Genomic DNA, 16,758 nt, shown 5'->3' with positions numbered 1-16,758 from the left:
ATGATTGTTGTATCTACCATTTGGTAAAATGGCATATCCTTAAACTGCCTTCCCTCTTTGCGCTGGCCTGCCTCAACTGGGAGCGTTGAGGTCTTTCGTAAAAGCCATCCTACCCTTTATTTCCTCCACATACTCCAACCCACAGCAGTGCTGTGAGACAGAGAGTGTGTGTGTGTGTGTGTGTGTGTGTGTGTGTGTGTGTGTGTGTGTGTGTGTGTGTGTGTGTGTGTGTGTGTGAGAGAGAGAAGCTTGCTGGGTGATTGCTCCCATGAATCCAGAATAGTGACCAATTGTGAAGCCACCCAGGTGGACTTGGTTGGGAATTGGTTCCTGTGGTCATTGCCCAGGCCCCGGAGAGCAGCCTCAGGGATTCCAATGGAGCTTACATACCCCCACTCTCTTTGGAAGTTCGCTTCTTCCCCATTCTGCTCTTCTTCCTCTGGTCCAGGATCTTGAAAGCTTCAGCCGTCTTCTGTAGCCTCACCATGAAGGCTTCGATATCATCGAACATGTGATTGAGAATCGTCTGGAAGAGGAAGTGAAACGGAAAGGGGCTCAGCGATGACATCAAGTTAATGCGCAAACCTTCCGGGCGACCTTTGACCCCCCCATCCCACAGGTGCTCCAACCCACCTGCCCCCCTGGCCCCTCACCTGTATGACTCAGAGTATCCCTCCCCCCCTCCCCCCCACCCTGTGACGTGTGCCTTGTGAGGAAAGAAAGTGCTTGCATTTATATACAGCCTTTCCCATCCACGGGATGCTTCACAGCCAATGAAGAATCTTTCCCTGTTGCAATGCGAAGGTGGCACATACAGCAAGGATCAGGATTCTCTTGGTCTGAAGGAAATACAGAGCAGATCCCAAAGAAATCGCTTGTTCAAAATAGTGTAGTGGGATTTGGTTACACCCACCTGGGGGGTGCCTGGGTTTCATGTTCAATGTATTTACAGGTATCCCCCATTTTTCGAAAGTTTTCTTTACACCACTTTGCTTTTACAAAAGACCTACATTAGTACCTGTCTTTCCAAACGGAAACAGGATTTTCAGTTTTACAAAAAAAGGTGAATTTTTCACCCATATAAATTAATGCACCTTCGCTTTAACGCCATCTTGGCTTACTGTTACTATACTGCTTTCAGACAGCGGGAGATACCTGTAGTTATTCAGATAATTATTCTTATAGCAATAAGTAGTATTGCTGGCAGTGAAGTAACCCAGGGCATATCACAATGCATCAACAAACACATGAAATCTGACCATTTTGGGATAGAGTAGGGTTCAGGATAGTGACGACACCAACTCCTGAGCTGTCAATAGCTAACTCACCACATCACGAGCTGTCCTCTGTTCAGATATGTCTTGTGGAACTCCACCCGTCCCATTGAGTTCTACAATATATATAGAACATTGACAACACATACCAATGATTAATTGAAGCGTACAAGCAGAGAGAAAGTGTTTAATAAATCATAGCATTCGTTACAGAGCAGAGAGAGGCCATTCGGCCCATCAAGTCTGCACCAATCCTCTGTGGGGCCTCCTACCAAGATACACCCTTCAGTCTATCCCTATAACCCTGCATTTCCCATGGCTAATCCTCCTATTGTATACATCCTTGGGCACTATGGGTAATTTAGCATGGCCAATCCACCCATCCTGCACATTCTTTGGACTGTGGGGGGCAACTGGAGCACCCAGAGGAAACTCCATGCAGACATGGGGAGGCTGAATGAGGAATGTTTGAGGATTCTGGGTCGATACTTAACGGAGTTTAGATTAGATTAGATTCCCTACAGTGGGGAACAGGCCCTTTGGCCCAACAAGTCCACACCAACCCTCCAAAGAGTAACCCACCTAGACCCATTTTCCCCTGACTCATGCACCTCACACTATGGGCAATTTTGCATGGCCAATTCACCTGGGCTGCACATCTTTGGACTGTGGGAAGAAACCCATGCAGACACGGGGAGAATATGAAAACTCCACACAGACAGTCACTCAAGGCTGGCATCAAACCCAGGTCCCTGATGCTGTGAGGTAGTAGTGCTAACCACTGAGCCACCGTGCTGTCCCAAAGGATGGGGGGTGGGGGGGGATTGAATTGAAGAATACAAAATACTGAATGGCCTGGACAGAGTCAATGTTGGGACGATGTTTCCATTTGTAGGAGAGACTAGAACCCGAGGGCACAGCCTTTACACTAAAGGGGAGACCTTTTTGAACAGAGATAAGGAGAAACTTCTTCAGCCAGACTGTGGTGATTTTATGGGATTCATTGCCACAGAAAGCTGTGGAGACCAGGTCATTGAGTGCATTTAAGACTGAGATAGATAGGTTCTTGAGTGGGGAGAAAGTAGCATAGATTACAATGGGTGAGTGGGGGAGGGGATGAAGGTGATAGGTCAAGGAGGAGAGGGTGGAGTGGATAGGTGGAAAAGGAGATAGGCAGGTAGGACAAGTCCGGACAAGTCATGGGGACAGTTACTGAGCTGGAAGTTTGGAACTAGGGTGAGGTGGGGGAAGGGGAAATGAGGAAACTGTTGAAGTCCACATTGATGCCTTCTCCTCCCTGACCTATCACCTTCATCCCCTCCCCCACTCACCCATTGTACTCTATGCTACTTTCTCCCCACCCCCACCCTCCTCTAGCTTATCTCTCCATGCTTCAGGCTCACTGCCTTTATTCCTGATGAAGGGCTTTTGCCCGAAACATTGATTTCGAAGCTCCTTGGATGCTGCCTGAACTGCTGTGCTCTTCCAGCACCACTAATCCAGGATATATGAAAAGAAAGAGTTTAGAGGGATATGGGCCAAGTGCTGGCAAATGAGACTGGATTAGTTTCAGATAACTGGTGGGCATGGACTGAAGGGTTTATTGTCGTACCATACACCTCTCGGACTCTAATATACAAACTCCACACAGACAGTCACCTGAGGTTGGAATCAAACCTGGGTCCCTAACGCTGTGAGGCAGCAGTGTTAATCACTGAGTCTCCATGTTGTCAGGATGAGGATGTGATACTGTTGTGAATGGAGTTGGGAACGCAGTCAGGATGAGGGTGAGATAGAGTCAGGATGGGATTCAAATTGGATTGGGAATGGAGCAGGTTTTATGCAGAACTCAAGCTCGGACTCAACTGGGTCTGGGTCGGGGCTGGATTCGGATTGGCTGGGCATAGCTTTTCATCAAACTCATCAGTATGGTCAGTCTTCCTCTTGCTTTCTGTCTCACTCCTTCTTGCTCTCCCTTTCTCCCTCCATCAATTTAATCTTTTCACCCCTTGTGCTGTCTATAAACCTTTCAATTTATCACATCACCATTTCCTCTGAATTCCTCGTTCTCTCTCACATTCAGAATCTTCTCACAATTTGACTCTTCCTTATCCTCATTCAGTCTCCCGAGTTATTTCAATCACTCTCACACACTTTCCTTCTTTCCATCTCTACCTTGCATTTCCCCAGCTGCCTGCCACCTGACTCATCCTCGTCCCTCATTTCCGGTTGTATTCTCCAAGTTGACTTTACTCAGAGCTCCCGACAATGCACAGATTGCAACCCAGTTTCAGGTTGGTGGAACCAAACATATTCTTGACTGTGACACAGTTAATGAGCTCCCTGCAGTGACATACATTTACAAGGTGGGCATATTGGAAATGACCTTGAGCTTTCACAATGTTCAGCTCAGGAAACTCTTTGGGCAGACTGGACCGTTTCTCTGATGGTCGGACCCTTCTGTAGCTGAGTGGGAATCATTTACTCGCTTGATGCTCAATTAGCTTCTCAGGAGAAGTCTGACTTCAGTGACCCAGAAATTTATAGTTTAGAAGCATGTGTTTTATCTTGAAAAGTTACTTCTCTGCAGGTCTGCATCCTGTCTCAATATCCCAGAACTTGAACTATTTTTTATTAACCTATTTTTCTTATCAATCTGTTATTACGCACCTCTGGAGCAGGTGTGACTTGAACCCAGGCTTCCCCCATCCAAGACATGGACACTACCACTGTATCACAAGAGGGCCCTAACTTGGGCGTATTTTTAATTTAAATTATTTTCCTAACCAACCTGTTCAGAGTTGATATTACAGGTATCCCACACTTTTTGAAAGTTCAAATTGGCTTCACACCACTTTGTTTCTACAAAAAACCAACATTAGTACCTGTTTTCGCAAAAACGAAGGAAATCCAAAGAGGATTTTCGCTTTTCTGAAACAAGACAAATTTTTTCCTGTATAAGTTAACACTTCTTAGCTTTACTCCATTTTGGCTTACCAAAGGTTTCACAGGAACGCTCTACATTTGGATAGTGGGGGATACCTGTACACATCTCCAGAGCAAGGGGACTTAACCCTGGGCCTCTCAGTCCAGGAGTAGGTACTCTACCACTGTGCCACAAGAGGGCCCTCCCTCGAACCTTTTTTTCTTTAAGCTATTCTTCCTAATCAATTTGTTCAGCAATAATATTACACCAATCTGCAGCAGGTGGGACTTAAACACAGGCCTCCCTGGTTCAGGGCAGGGACACTACCACTGTATCACAAGAGGACACTAACTTGGACTTTTATAGCACCTTTAGGCTTATGGTATGTTAAGTTATACTGTTTATGACTCGGTTTAATTAGGTACTTTGAGCATATATAAAGAGAGACCGACCTCCTCATGTGTCTGCTCCCAGGTCTGCCCAGGTTGGCTATTAACAACAGGTCCTGGCAGCTGACAGCGGAGGAGGTCATAACTGCCTGCTGTCTGCCCCTCTCCACAGCTACACAGTACCCAGATATCCTTGGGACGGTGTCCACCAATGCCCCTGATGCCTTTGGAGAGAGAGGTGGGCACTGCAGGGGGGTAGAGTGCGTGACTTTCCCTTCCAACTCAGCCCCCTCCCTCTCCTCCACCCTACCTCTCCCTCAACGTGATGATGTGCCTTGCCAGAACGGGATTTGCATGTAAACCAGTCAGTGGGAGGAAGGGGGTGGTTTACTGATGATGGTTAATCGATGAAAGAAAACACCGCGGGTGATTTGGTGATGGGGAAAATAAGCACGTTCATTTGTGTGTAAGAGTACTTGTGGATGTTTAAATGGAAAGAAAAGATTAAAAAAGGAGAGACTTTTGAGACAGTCAGGGTTTGCCAGACATTTGTAATGCTGTAGTGTGTGAGTAAAGATGTCATCAAGAAAACCATCGCTCTCTCACTTGCAGTCGGCTCAGCGTCATTGTCACCCACACACTACACCAGAGTACTGCAACACAAAAGGTGGAGCCTCTTGAGAGGGTACGAGAACAGGAGACCCTGTTCTCCTGGGCTTTAAGGAATAGCTTCAGCAGAAAGATTTAGGAACGGCTGAGACAGGACGGAACAGTGGCTCAATGGTTAGCGCGGCTGCCTCACTGCGCCAGGGACCCTGTCCATTCCAGTCTTGGGCGATTGTCTCTGTGCGGAGTTTGCACGTTCACCCCGTGTCTGCATGGGTTTCCTCTGGGTGCTCCGGTTTCCTCCCACAATCTAAAGGTGGGCAGGTTAGGGTGGGTTGGCCATGGGAAGTTGCTCCATAGTATCCAGGGATGTGCAGGTTAGGGTGGATTGGCCATGGGAAGTTGCTCCATAGTATCCAGGGATGTGCAAGTTAGGTGGGTTAGCCATGGGAAGTGCATGATTACAGTGATGGGATAGATCTGGCTGGGATGCTCTGGGAGCATCAGTGTGGACTTGATGGGCCAAATGGCCTGCTTCCACATGGTAGGGATTCTATGAAGAGAGTTGCAGTGGGAGAGGGACTCCCTGAGATTCTTGTAGAGAGAGGAGGAAAACTTCTTCAAGGCAGGCATCCTTGCAAGAGGATTCGCAGTAGGGTTAAAATCAAAGAGGTAAAAACAATGACTGCCTTTATTCCTGATGAAGGGCTTTTGCCCGAAACGTTGATTTCGCTGCTCGTCGGATGCTGCCTGAACTGCTGTGCTCTTCCAGCACCACTAATCCAGTATTTGATTTTCAGCATCTGCAGTCATTGTTTTTACCTTGTTGATTTTATTCTATGAAGAGAGTTGGAAAGGCTATCAACTGAAAGCTTGATGAGGTCTGCAGATGCTGGAGGTCAGAGTTGAGAGTTTGGTCCTGGAAAAGCACAGCAGGTCAAGGAGCAGGAGAATTGACAATACGGGCTTTTGCTCTTTATCAGGATGAAGGGCTTTTGCAAGAAACTTCGACTCTCCTGCTCCTTGGATGCTTCCTGACCTGCTGTGCTTTTCCACACTCTCATCTCTGGAAACCTGGGGGCTAGCACCTGGGGAATCCTGGATGGCCTGGTAGGGATTGTAGGTCGAGGATGTTACAGAGACAACAGAAAGATTTGAAAACAGGAACGAGAATTTTAAAATGGCCGGACTTGGTGCGAGTTCCGATCCAAGCGGGTGCATTCAGATAGAGGCTGATCAGGGTATCGTTGGAATAAACAAAGGGAAAAAAATTTTGAGTTGTTTCCTCACCTGCACTGGCTGTTGGCGGAGTGGCTGCATTTGGTGGAGATGATGGCACTGCCCTGTGCCCTGTGCTCATGGGGTTGTAGTTTGCTGGCGCTTGGGGAGCCCTGCTTATGGGTGGGGAAGGTGGCGATGTGCTTTGCTCATTCATTTTCTCCTGGTTGAATCTAAAAGAAAGGAACACTGTGAATGGATCATATTCTCAGATACGTACGGCACAACACAAGGCCATTCAGCCCACAATGTCAGTTCTTCGAAAACAAAATCCGATTACTCCCATTCCCTGACAGTCCTGCGTCTTTCAACTCTTCAAATAGTTATCAAATTGATTTTGGAGTCTCACGATTCAATTTGCCTCCGTCCCCTGTCAAACAGTATGTTCCAGGCCAGCATAACCGATCGGTGTTTGAAAAGAATCCTCATAATTCTACCCCTGTCCCTTTCTCACCAAGTCTCTCCAACCTCATGGCTAATCCAGAAACCCAGGTTATGTTTTGAGGCCCCAGGTTCAAATCCTGCCGTGGGAGATGGTGGAATTTGAAGTCAATGAAAATCCACAATTAAGAGTTTAATGACCTTGAAACTGTTCCCGATGGCCAGAAAAACCCATCTGATTCACTGGAAACTGCCATCCTTATCTGCTCAGGTCTCCATGTGAATCCACGTTTGTGTGTGCAAATTCCCTTGTGTGTGTACATTCTCCTGTGTGTGTATATCTTCCCCTGTGTGTGTATGTTCCCCTGTGTGTGCAAATTCCCCTGTGTGTATACAATATGGTTGATTGTTAAACTGCCCTCTGGATAATTAGAGATGGACAATAAATGCTGGCCCATCCAGTAACACCCTCCTTCTCATCCATGAAAAAAATCCATGTGCTCCTTTCATCAAGTTCCTCAGTCAATGCTCAATAAGCAGGGATCATCTTGATATGTGACCCAGGCTATTACTCTCAGAGTCTACCAGAGTGTCATTCCTGCTTATTCCTACCTATTTTCATTAAAAATTCCTTTCCCAGTTTTCTTCTACCTCTCCCGGGTTCGATTTCCCCCCCCCTTGGGCAACTGTCTCTGTGGAGTTTGCACGTTCTCCCTGTGTCTGTGTGGGTTTCCTCCGGGTGCTCTGGTTTCCTCCCACAATCCAAAGGTGTGCAGATTAGGTGAATTGGCCATTGGAAAGTGCCTGTAGTGTTTAGGGATGTGTAGGTTTGGTGCATTAGTCAAGGGTAAATATAGAGTAATAGGGTAGGAGAATGGGTATGGGTGTGATACTCTTTGGAGGGTCGGTGTGGACTTGTTGGGCCAAAGAGCCTGTTTCCACACTGTAGGGAATCTGTGATTCTCATGAAAGGCAAGTAGGGATGGGCAATAAATGCTGGCCTAGCAACTGGTGCCCTCATCCCATGGATGAGTTTTTTAAAAATTGGTTGCTAATCTCTCTGGAACACTTTCTTCACATTTCCTTTGTCAGAATGTCCCATGGTTTTTGAAATCAATCAGATGACCCTTTAACCTTCTTTGCTAAAAGCAGAGCCTTTCAAAAGCTCTGAGTCACTTGTGGCTGTGTCATACTTGCCAGTACGTTGTATTTGATGGAGCCCACAGTTATGAGTTGACTCGAGGTGTGCCTGTGAGTGAACTCTCTATCTCCGAAGAGCAGTTCCAATCATGGCGATGGGCAGTGATCATTGCTGGGAGCTCTGGCTAATAGCGTTCCTTTCTTCTGACCCAAAGGAACTGCAAATCACCTGGAAAAACGCTTACCCCTTTTTGGTGTCATTCAATCCCCACTCCCCGCCCTCCTCTGAACACAAGCCACAGACTGAACATGCCTCAGAACTGAGAACATTTTGTCAAGATCAGAGTGGTGCTGGAAAAGCACAGCAGGTCAGGCAGTATCTGAGGAGCAGGAAAATTGACGTTTCGGGCAAAAGCCCTTCATCAAGCCATTCCTGATGAAGGGCCTTTGCCCGAAATGTCGATTTTCCTGCTCCTGGGATGCTGCCTGACCTGCTGTGCTTTTCCAGCACCACTCTGATCTTGACTGTAATCTCCAGCATCTTTAGTACCCACTTGCACTTTGAGAACATTTGTACACTGTCGCATAACAAAACTTCCCAAAGCGATCCACAAGGGTGTTATCAAATGAAGCTTGATGCCATGGCGTGGAAGTAAACCAAAGTAAATATTTGGTCAAAGCTATGGATTCCAGAGACAATAGACAATAGACAATAGACAATAGACAATAGATGCAGGAGTAGGCCATTCTGCCCTTCGAGCCTGCACCGCCATTCAATATGATCATGGCTGATCATTCCTAATCAGTATCCTGTTCCAGCCTTATCTCCATACCCCTTGACTCCACTATCTTTAAGAGCTCTATCCAATTCTTTCTTAAATGAATCCAGAGACTGGGCCTCCACTGCCCTCTGGGGCAGAGCATTCCACACAGCCACCACTCTCTGGGTGAAGTAGTTTCTCCTCATCTCTGTCCTAAATGGTCTACCCCGTATTTTTAAGTTGTGTCCTCTGGTTCGGCACTCCCCCATCAAGGAGGCAGAGGGGTTAATCATGGAGCTTAGTGTCAAGGTAGCGGAAGGCACAGTCATCATCAGGTGGAGAGGTCAACATCAGTGATGCTCGAGAGGCCAGAATTGGAGAAACGTAGAAAATAGGAGGAGGCCATTTGGCCCATCAAGCCTGCTCCACCATTCGAAAGCATCGTGGCTGACCATCCAACTCAGACACCTGTCCCACTTTCTGCCCGTACTCTTTGATCCCTCCGGTACTAAAAATATGTGTCTATCTCTCCCGGGTTTGATTCCCCCCTGGGGTGACTGTCTGTGTGGAGTTTGCACATTCTCCTGGTGTCTGCGTGGGTTTCCTCCGGGTGCTCCAGTTTCCTCTCACAGTCCTTCTTGAAAACATTTGATGCTTTGACCTCAACTGCTTTCTCTGGCAGACAATTGCACAGACTCCCCGCTGTCTGGAGAAGACCTTTCTCCTCATCTCAGTCCTAAATGGCCTATCCCCATATCCTTAGAGTGTGAGCTCTTGACTCTGCACTCCCCTGGTCATCAGGGACATCCTAACTACATTTACCTTGTCTAGTTCTGTTAGAATTTTATACACTTTATGAGATACCCTTCATTTTCCAAATTCTAATCAATATCACCCTAATTCATTCAGTCTCTCTTCATGCGTCAGTCTCGCTGTCTCAGGGATCAGTCTGGGAAATCTTTGGGTGCTCTCCCTCCATTATCAGAACATCCTTCCTCAGATAAAGAGACTGAAACTGCACACAATACTCCAAGTGCAGTCTCACCAAGGCCCTGTGTAAATGCAGTGAGAGTAACTACTACCGCGCCTCCCTTGTCTGCTGGTTTGATGGTGAGGTTGGGGTTGGAATGGAGGGAGTGGAGGGCTGATGCCCGAAACGTCGATTCTCCTGCTCCTTGGATGCTGCCTGACCTGCTGCGCTTTTCCAGCAACACATTTTCAGCCCTGTATAAATGCAACAAGACATCCTTGTTCCTGTACTCGAAGCCTCTCCTGCTGATGTACCATTTGTTCTCTTCACCACCTACTGCTCCTGCAATGCTCACTTTCAGCGATTGATGTACAAGGGCACCCAGGTCTTGTTGCACCTCCCTCCTTTCCCAATCTATCGTCGTTCTGATGATAATCTGCTTTCCTGTGTTTGCTCCCAAACCTCACACTTATCCATATTATAATTCATCTGCTATGCTCAGTTTGCCCACTCAAACTGAAACATCTCCACATGCTCCTCACGGCTCGGTCTCCCACACACTCAGGAGGGTCGTAGAGCTGGAGGAGGTTACATAGAGAGAGAGAGAGAGAGATAGAGAGAGAGATAGAGAGAAAGAGAGAGAGAGGAAGAGACACCCAGGTCACGGAGGGACTTGGAAAGACAATGGCGATGTTCAAGATATTGCCGATGTTAATCAGTCAACCCAGGGCACTATAGGTGATTGGGACTAGTGGAGGTAATTGGGTTCCAGACATAGCCAAGTTCCCAGGGTGCACTAAGTGGGAGGTCAGCCAGGGGGACCTGACAATGGTCCTCACTGCACAAACGTGGGGGAGGTGTTAGCCGCTTGAGACACTGAGGCCAACAAAGCCCAGTTTTGTGTTTGACTCTCTCCCTCCTACCAGGCACTCACCTGAGAGCATTTGGTCTCTCTCTCCTGCCGCCGCCCCGCAGGTCTGCGATCGCGCTGTTGATATCGCTCTTAATCAGGTCAGCCTGCAGAAATCAAACAGAGTAAGATAACGTCAAGTTAATACCGAGTCGGCACTCAGGCCGATCGCTGAGCCTCTGGCTTCAACAATGGTAAACAATAGTAATTTTATCTCTGTCATTATTCTACACTGACTGCTTCTACAGTGCAAGGGATAAGGGAACAACTTGTTCCTCTCTGACACTGTACACATTGCTTGTTAGTTTCCAAATATGCTGCGTGTTCTCTCGATTGGAGACTGTTTGCTGTCGGGTACTGTATGCCTGGTGGTGGCCTTAGTTTTATCTCTACAGTGAGGAGAAACAATTGGATTACTGTGTGCAGTATAGTTCTCCTTACTAAAGAGCGAGTGTAACCGTGTTGGAAGCAGTTCAGAGAAGGTTTACCTGGAATGGGTGGGCTGTCTTATGAAGAAAAGTTAGATAGACTGGGCCTATAGCTGGTTCCCATTGGAGCCCAGAGACTAAGAGCAGCACAGGGTCTCAGTGGCTAACACTGCTGCCTCATGGGACCAGGGTTTGATTCCACCCTCTGTGTGGAGTTTGCACGTTCTCCCCATGTCTGTGCAGATTTCTTCCGGGTGCTCCAGTTTCCTCCCACAGTCCAAAGGTGTGCAGGTTAGGATGGATTGGCCAAGCTAGACACCACCCCCACCTCCCCTCCCCCACCCTTTGCCAATCGAGAATTCATATCTCTGCCTTAAAAATATCCCAAGACTCTGCTTCCAACATCCCTTTGGGGAAATAGACGTCATGACCCTCTCGAAAAAAAGAATGGTCCTTCTCTTCATCGAAAATGGGTACCCCACTTAGATGGATTAGGGTAAGATTCCCTACAGTATGGAAACAGGCCCTTCAGCCCAACGAGTCTGCAGCGACCCTCCAAAGAGTAACCCATCCACCCATTCCCCCACCCTATATTTACCGCTGACTAAGGCACCTAACACTGTCGGCAATTTAGCATGGCCAGTCCCTCCTAACGTGAACATCTTTGGATTGTGGGAGGAAAATAGGGCATGCAGAGGAGACCCACGCAGACATGGGGAGAATGTCCAAACCCCACACAGACAGTCACCCGAGGCGGGAATCGAACCCAGGTCCTTGGCGCTGTGAGGTAGCAGTGCTAACCACTGAGCCACCGTGCCACCCATAAAGCCAAATTGACCCAGAGTTGCAGGTTAGTCGGATTAGCCGTGGTAAAATGCAGGGTTACGGGGATGGGGTTGACGGGGTCTGGGGGAGATGGGTTGAGAGACAGTACAGACCCGATAGGCTGAATGGCCTCTTTCCACACTGTCGAGATTCTAAGAGGTGATTTGATTGAAACAGGCTGAGGGGAGATAGCGTATAATGGTCACATGCCTAAAGCAGAGCCCCTGTCTAATTTTTCTGGAGATTTGGGTTCAAATCCTGTCCCATCAGAAAATGGAATTTGAATTCATTAAATTCTGGAATTAAATGTTTGACTATTGGTGACCACTGTTATTTCTAAAAAAAAAAGCCCTTGTTTTACTAACATCGGTTCGGGAAGGAAATCGGGTTTGCATGTGACTCCAGCAATGTGGTGGAATCCTAACTGCTCTCTGGCCAATTATGGCTGACCCAGTCAAGCCCACCTCCCATCAAAGGATCAAGGAACCTGAGAGGGTCTGCACAGGATGGATGTGGAACGTGGGAGATTCGGGGTCACTGTTTCTCAATATGTGGGGCACCCCTTTAACATAAAGAGAAGGACCATTATTTTCCCCAAGAGAGTCGTGAGGATTTCGGACTTTTTTCCCCCAAAGAGATGTTGAAAGTAAGAGTCTTTGAATATTGTTAAAGCAGACATATATAGATCCTGATTGGCAAAGAGGGTGTTTAAAAGGTTATCAGGGGTGGGCAGGAACGTAGAATCATAATATAATATAATTGCTGGGACTGGAGGGTTTGAGTTATCAGGAAAGGCCGAATGGGCCGGGACCTTTTTGACTGGAGCGTAGGAGGTAGAGGGATAACCTTATGGAGGTTTATAAAATCATGTGGGACATGGATAAGGTGAATGGCAGATGTCTTTTCCCTGGGGTGGGGGATTTCAAGACCGGGGAGCATGTCTTTAAACTGAGAGGAGAGTGATTTAAAAAGGACAGGACGGGCAATTTCTTTTTTTACGCAGAGTGGTTTGGGTGTGGAATGAACTTCTGAGGAAGTAGTGGGTGCAATTGCAGTTACCTTTAAAATACGTTTGAATGAGAACATGAACAGGAAATGTTTGGAGGGACATGAGCCAAGCGCAGGCAGGTTCGACCAGTTTAATTTGGGATTATGTTCGGCATGGACTAGTTAGACCGAAGCGTCTGTTTCCGTGCTGTGTGACTCTATAAATGGCAGAGTAGGCTAGAAGGGTTGAATGGTACTGGATTAGTGGTGCTGGAAGAGCACAGCAGTTCAGGCAGCATCCAACGAGCAGCGAAATCGATGTTTCAGGCAAAAGCCCTATGAAGGGCTTTTGCCCGAAACGTCGATTTCGCTGCTCGTTGGATGCTGCCTGAACTGCTGTGCTCTTCCAGCACCACTAATCCAGTATTTGGTTTTCAGCATCTGCAGTCATTGTTTTTACCTAGAAGGGTTGAATGGCCTCCTCCTGCTCCTAATTACTGCGCTCGCATTTACGTGTGCCTGGGATAGTATGCAGAGTCTGTGCCTCAGATTCGACCATCGGCTGTCCCTTTGTGAGCAGGGTGTATATACTAACTCTGAGGGCTACAATATACATCTTGTGTTGGAGTTTTTTGCGGATCTCAGCAGTTAAGAATATAAGGAGAAACTGTTTCCACTGGAGGTAACCCATGGGCAGAGGTTTCAGATCGTTGGCACAGAGCCAGAGAAGGGCTTTCCCGGCGTCAATGATCTACGATGCTCAGCCAGATAGGGCAGAAACATGTATATATTCTTAAATGATTCATTTCTGGATGTGGGTGTTGATGAGCGACCATTATTTATCGCCCATCCCAGGTGCTGGTGATCTGCCTTCTTCAATTGAAGACAAGGATTTGCAGAACTCTGGGGCAAGAGCAAGGCCCTGTAGTGCTGTGGGCTGTGTCCCTACCTTTGAGCCAGAAGGACCAGGTTATGGTCCAGGAAGGTGTGTTCCTGAGCTGGCTGGACAGATTGCACATTGACTTGTAAACTACAACACCTACGCCCCCCCAACACCCCCAACCCCCCGCGCCCCAACCATGGCACACACAAGTGGCAGGCAGTGAGAGATTCCTGCTCAGGTGTGTGAGGGAGTGAATGTAGAGTCTCACTCTGCATAGCACCAGGCTACCAGGCTACCATGCCCAGGCTACCATGCCCAGGTCAACCTGTGCAAGTTTCCGCAGTAATTCTGGGGATATGGATGGGCGGTGAGGACTGGCTTTATGCTGAAAGCTGAAAATGTGTTGCTGGAAAAGCGCAGCAGGTCAGGCAGCATCCAAGGAACAGGAGAATCGACGTTTCGGGCATAAGCCCTTCTTCAGGAATGAGGAAAGTGTGTCCAGCAGGCGAAGAGAAAAGGTAGGGAGGAGGGACTTGGGGGAGGGGCGTTGGAAATGCGATAGGTGGAAGGAGGTTAAGGTGAGGGTGATAGGCTGGAGTGGGGGTGGGCGCAGAGAGGTCAGGAAGAAGATTGCAGGTTAGGAAGGCGGTGCTGAGTTTGAGGGATTTGACTGAGACAAGGTGGGGGGAGGGGAAATGAGGAAACTGGAGAAATCTGAGTTCATCCCTTGTGGTTGGAGGGTTCCTAGGCGGAAGATGAGGTGCTCTTCCTCCAACCGTCGTGTTGCTATGGTCTGGTGATGGAGGAGTCCAAGGACCTGCATGTCCTTGGTGGAGTGGGAGGGGGAGTTGAAGTGTTGAGCTACGGGGTGGTTGGGTTGGTTGGTCCGGGTGTCCCAGAGGTGTTCTCTGAAACGTTCCGCAAGTAGGCGGCCTGTCTCCCCAATATAGAGGAGGCCACATCTGGTGCAGCGGATGCAGTAAATGATGTGTGTGGAGGTGCAGGTGAATTTGTGGAGGATATGGAAGGATCCCTTGGGGCCTTGGAGGGAAGTAAGGGGGTAGGTGTGGGCGCAAGTTTTGCATTTCTTGTGGTTGCAGGGGAAGGTGCCGGGAGTGGAGGTTGGGTTGGTGGGGGGTGTGGACCTGACGAGGGAGTCATGGAGGGAGTAGTCTTTTCGGAATGCTGATAGGGAAGGGGAGGGAAATATATCCCTGGTGGTGGGGTCCGTTTGGAGGTGGCGGAAATGACAGTGGATGATACGATGTATATGGAGGTTGGTGGGGTGGTAGGTGAGGACCAGTGGGGTTCTGTCCTGGTGGCAATTGGAGGGGCGGAGCTCAAGGGCGGAGGAGCGGGAAGTGGAGGAGATGCGGTGGAGGGCATCGTCCTCGAAGATTTATGCTGAAAGCACCAGGTTCAAACCTGGTTAATTTTTATCTTTATGCACAAGGCTTTAAAATGTCTGCTCAATGCTCAGCCCTGGTTTCCAGCTGTCTCCAGGGCATGTTTATTTTGCTCTGGGTGCACACCCAGGCTTAACCAATCGTGACCAGTGGGCGTAGGTCGGTCAACAGGGCAGATATAATCAAACACAGAGTGGTACATTAATGATGGTGACTGCAGCCAGGGCGATGGGTGTGAGTTGTACCTGAGTCCCCCCATTGAAGGGACCCACCTCCGAATCATGAGGGAGTTGGAGAGAAATGAGGCCTCCATTTTCCATGCCTTAGCTCCCATACTCACCCCAACCTCGGAGCACTGGAAGAAGTGGATTTCGGGATTCGCCTGGTGAGCTTCCTGGCACATGAGGATGAGGATTGAGTCAAACCTCCACTTGTCCAGCAGCGAGTCACAGTGTTTGACCCCATCCAGTGGGTAAGTCTCCAGTTCATCCTGAGTGGGAAAAGTGTCAAATCAGAGGACAATTCGCCAGCTGGCACGGAGATAGTAGAGTCCATTTGGCCTATCTCTTTAATTCTGAACCGTGCTCTCGCTCTCACCCCCTGCTCCCCAAACTGCTTGCTGCTAAGAGCTGCCAACATAATCTCTCAGCTTAAAGCAAAAAGCAACGGACATCTGAAACAAAACACAGACAGAAAGTGCTGGAGAAACTCAGCGGGTCTGGCAGCAGAGAGAGAGGAACACAGTTACCACCTTGAGCCCTTCTTCAGAACTGGTCACAGGACTTGAAATGTTAGCTCTTGTGTGTTTCTCTCTCTCCATGGATACCGCCTGACCCACCAGCACATTCTGGTTTTGCCTGTCAGTATCTCTTGCTGTTTGAACCCGCAGCCCACTCAACCACAGACCTCCACCATCACCCCCCCCCCCGCTCCCCCAGCCACACACACACACTCTGGGGTTATAGTGGATGGATACATTAGAATAGTTCCCAGGGGTGTGGTGTGGTGTGGTGTGGTGTGTGTATGGGGAGAGGGTTCAGAGAGCAGGTCCCAATTGTGTCACTGCTCATGGGATTGCACTGTGTCCACTCGCCAAACAGACACGCCTACTTAAAGGGACCTCACAGCTGGTCAACTCTGAGTCTTCACTCCAGAGTCCCCATTTCCTGCCTCAGAGTGTACAACCTCAGTCACACATCCTGCAGTCCCACCGTGACCCCACAGTCTGTGAACCTCTGTCTGGGACAATCTCTAGGCAGTGCCAGTGACCGTGTCATGGTTATACTGATGGGCTAGTAAACCAGAGCCTGGCTTAATGCTCCAAAGGTGTAAATTCAAGCCCCAGTACCACAGCTTGAGAATCACAACGCAGTTAATCAAAGCAAAATCTGGAGCAAACAGTTCAGATCAGCAATGGTAACCATGCACCTACAGGCCTGTCATAAAAGGCCTCTCTCATTCAATGATGTCCTTGAAGGAAGTATATCCACTCTTCACTCAGTCAGCCTCGACATGTGTCTACTTTCAAACTGAGGCGCGGAGGAACAGCTTCTCTCAAAGGGTCGTGAATCTGTGGAATTCACTTCCTCAGAGT

At 48.4% G+C, this 16,758-nt stretch overlaps 1 protein-coding gene across 4 annotated transcripts in view; it reads right to left on the bottom strand.

Moving 5' to 3' along the window:
- LOC140489335 (epidermal growth factor receptor kinase substrate 8-like protein 1) overlaps positions 1-16,758 on the bottom strand; it is a 107,541-nt gene that overhangs the window by 40,254 nt on the left and 50,529 nt on the right. For all 4 annotated transcript variants that reach the window (XM_072588777.1, XM_072588779.1, XM_072588778.1 and 1 more), the window contains 5 exons: positions 15,505-15,654; positions 10,660-10,742; positions 6,486-6,646; positions 1,329-1,390; positions 391-526 (listed from right to left, as the gene is read on the bottom strand). In XM_072588777.1, the coding sequence (XP_072444878.1) occupies positions 391-526; positions 1,329-1,390; positions 6,486-6,646; positions 10,660-10,742; positions 15,505-15,654 (592 nt within the window). The remainder of the gene's footprint in view (positions 1-390; positions 527-1,328; positions 1,391-6,485; positions 6,647-10,659; positions 10,743-15,504; positions 15,655-16,758) is intronic.

This window comes from Chiloscyllium punctatum, chromosome 18 (genome assembly GCF_047496795.1).
Source record: "Chiloscyllium punctatum isolate Juve2018m chromosome 18, sChiPun1.3, whole genome shotgun sequence".
In the NCBI taxonomy this organism is placed as follows: Eukaryota; Metazoa; Chordata; class Chondrichthyes; order Orectolobiformes; family Hemiscylliidae; genus Chiloscyllium; species Chiloscyllium punctatum.
The sequence above is the reverse complement of the archived record's forward strand: the minus strand, read 5'-3'. Positions and strand labels throughout refer to the sequence as shown.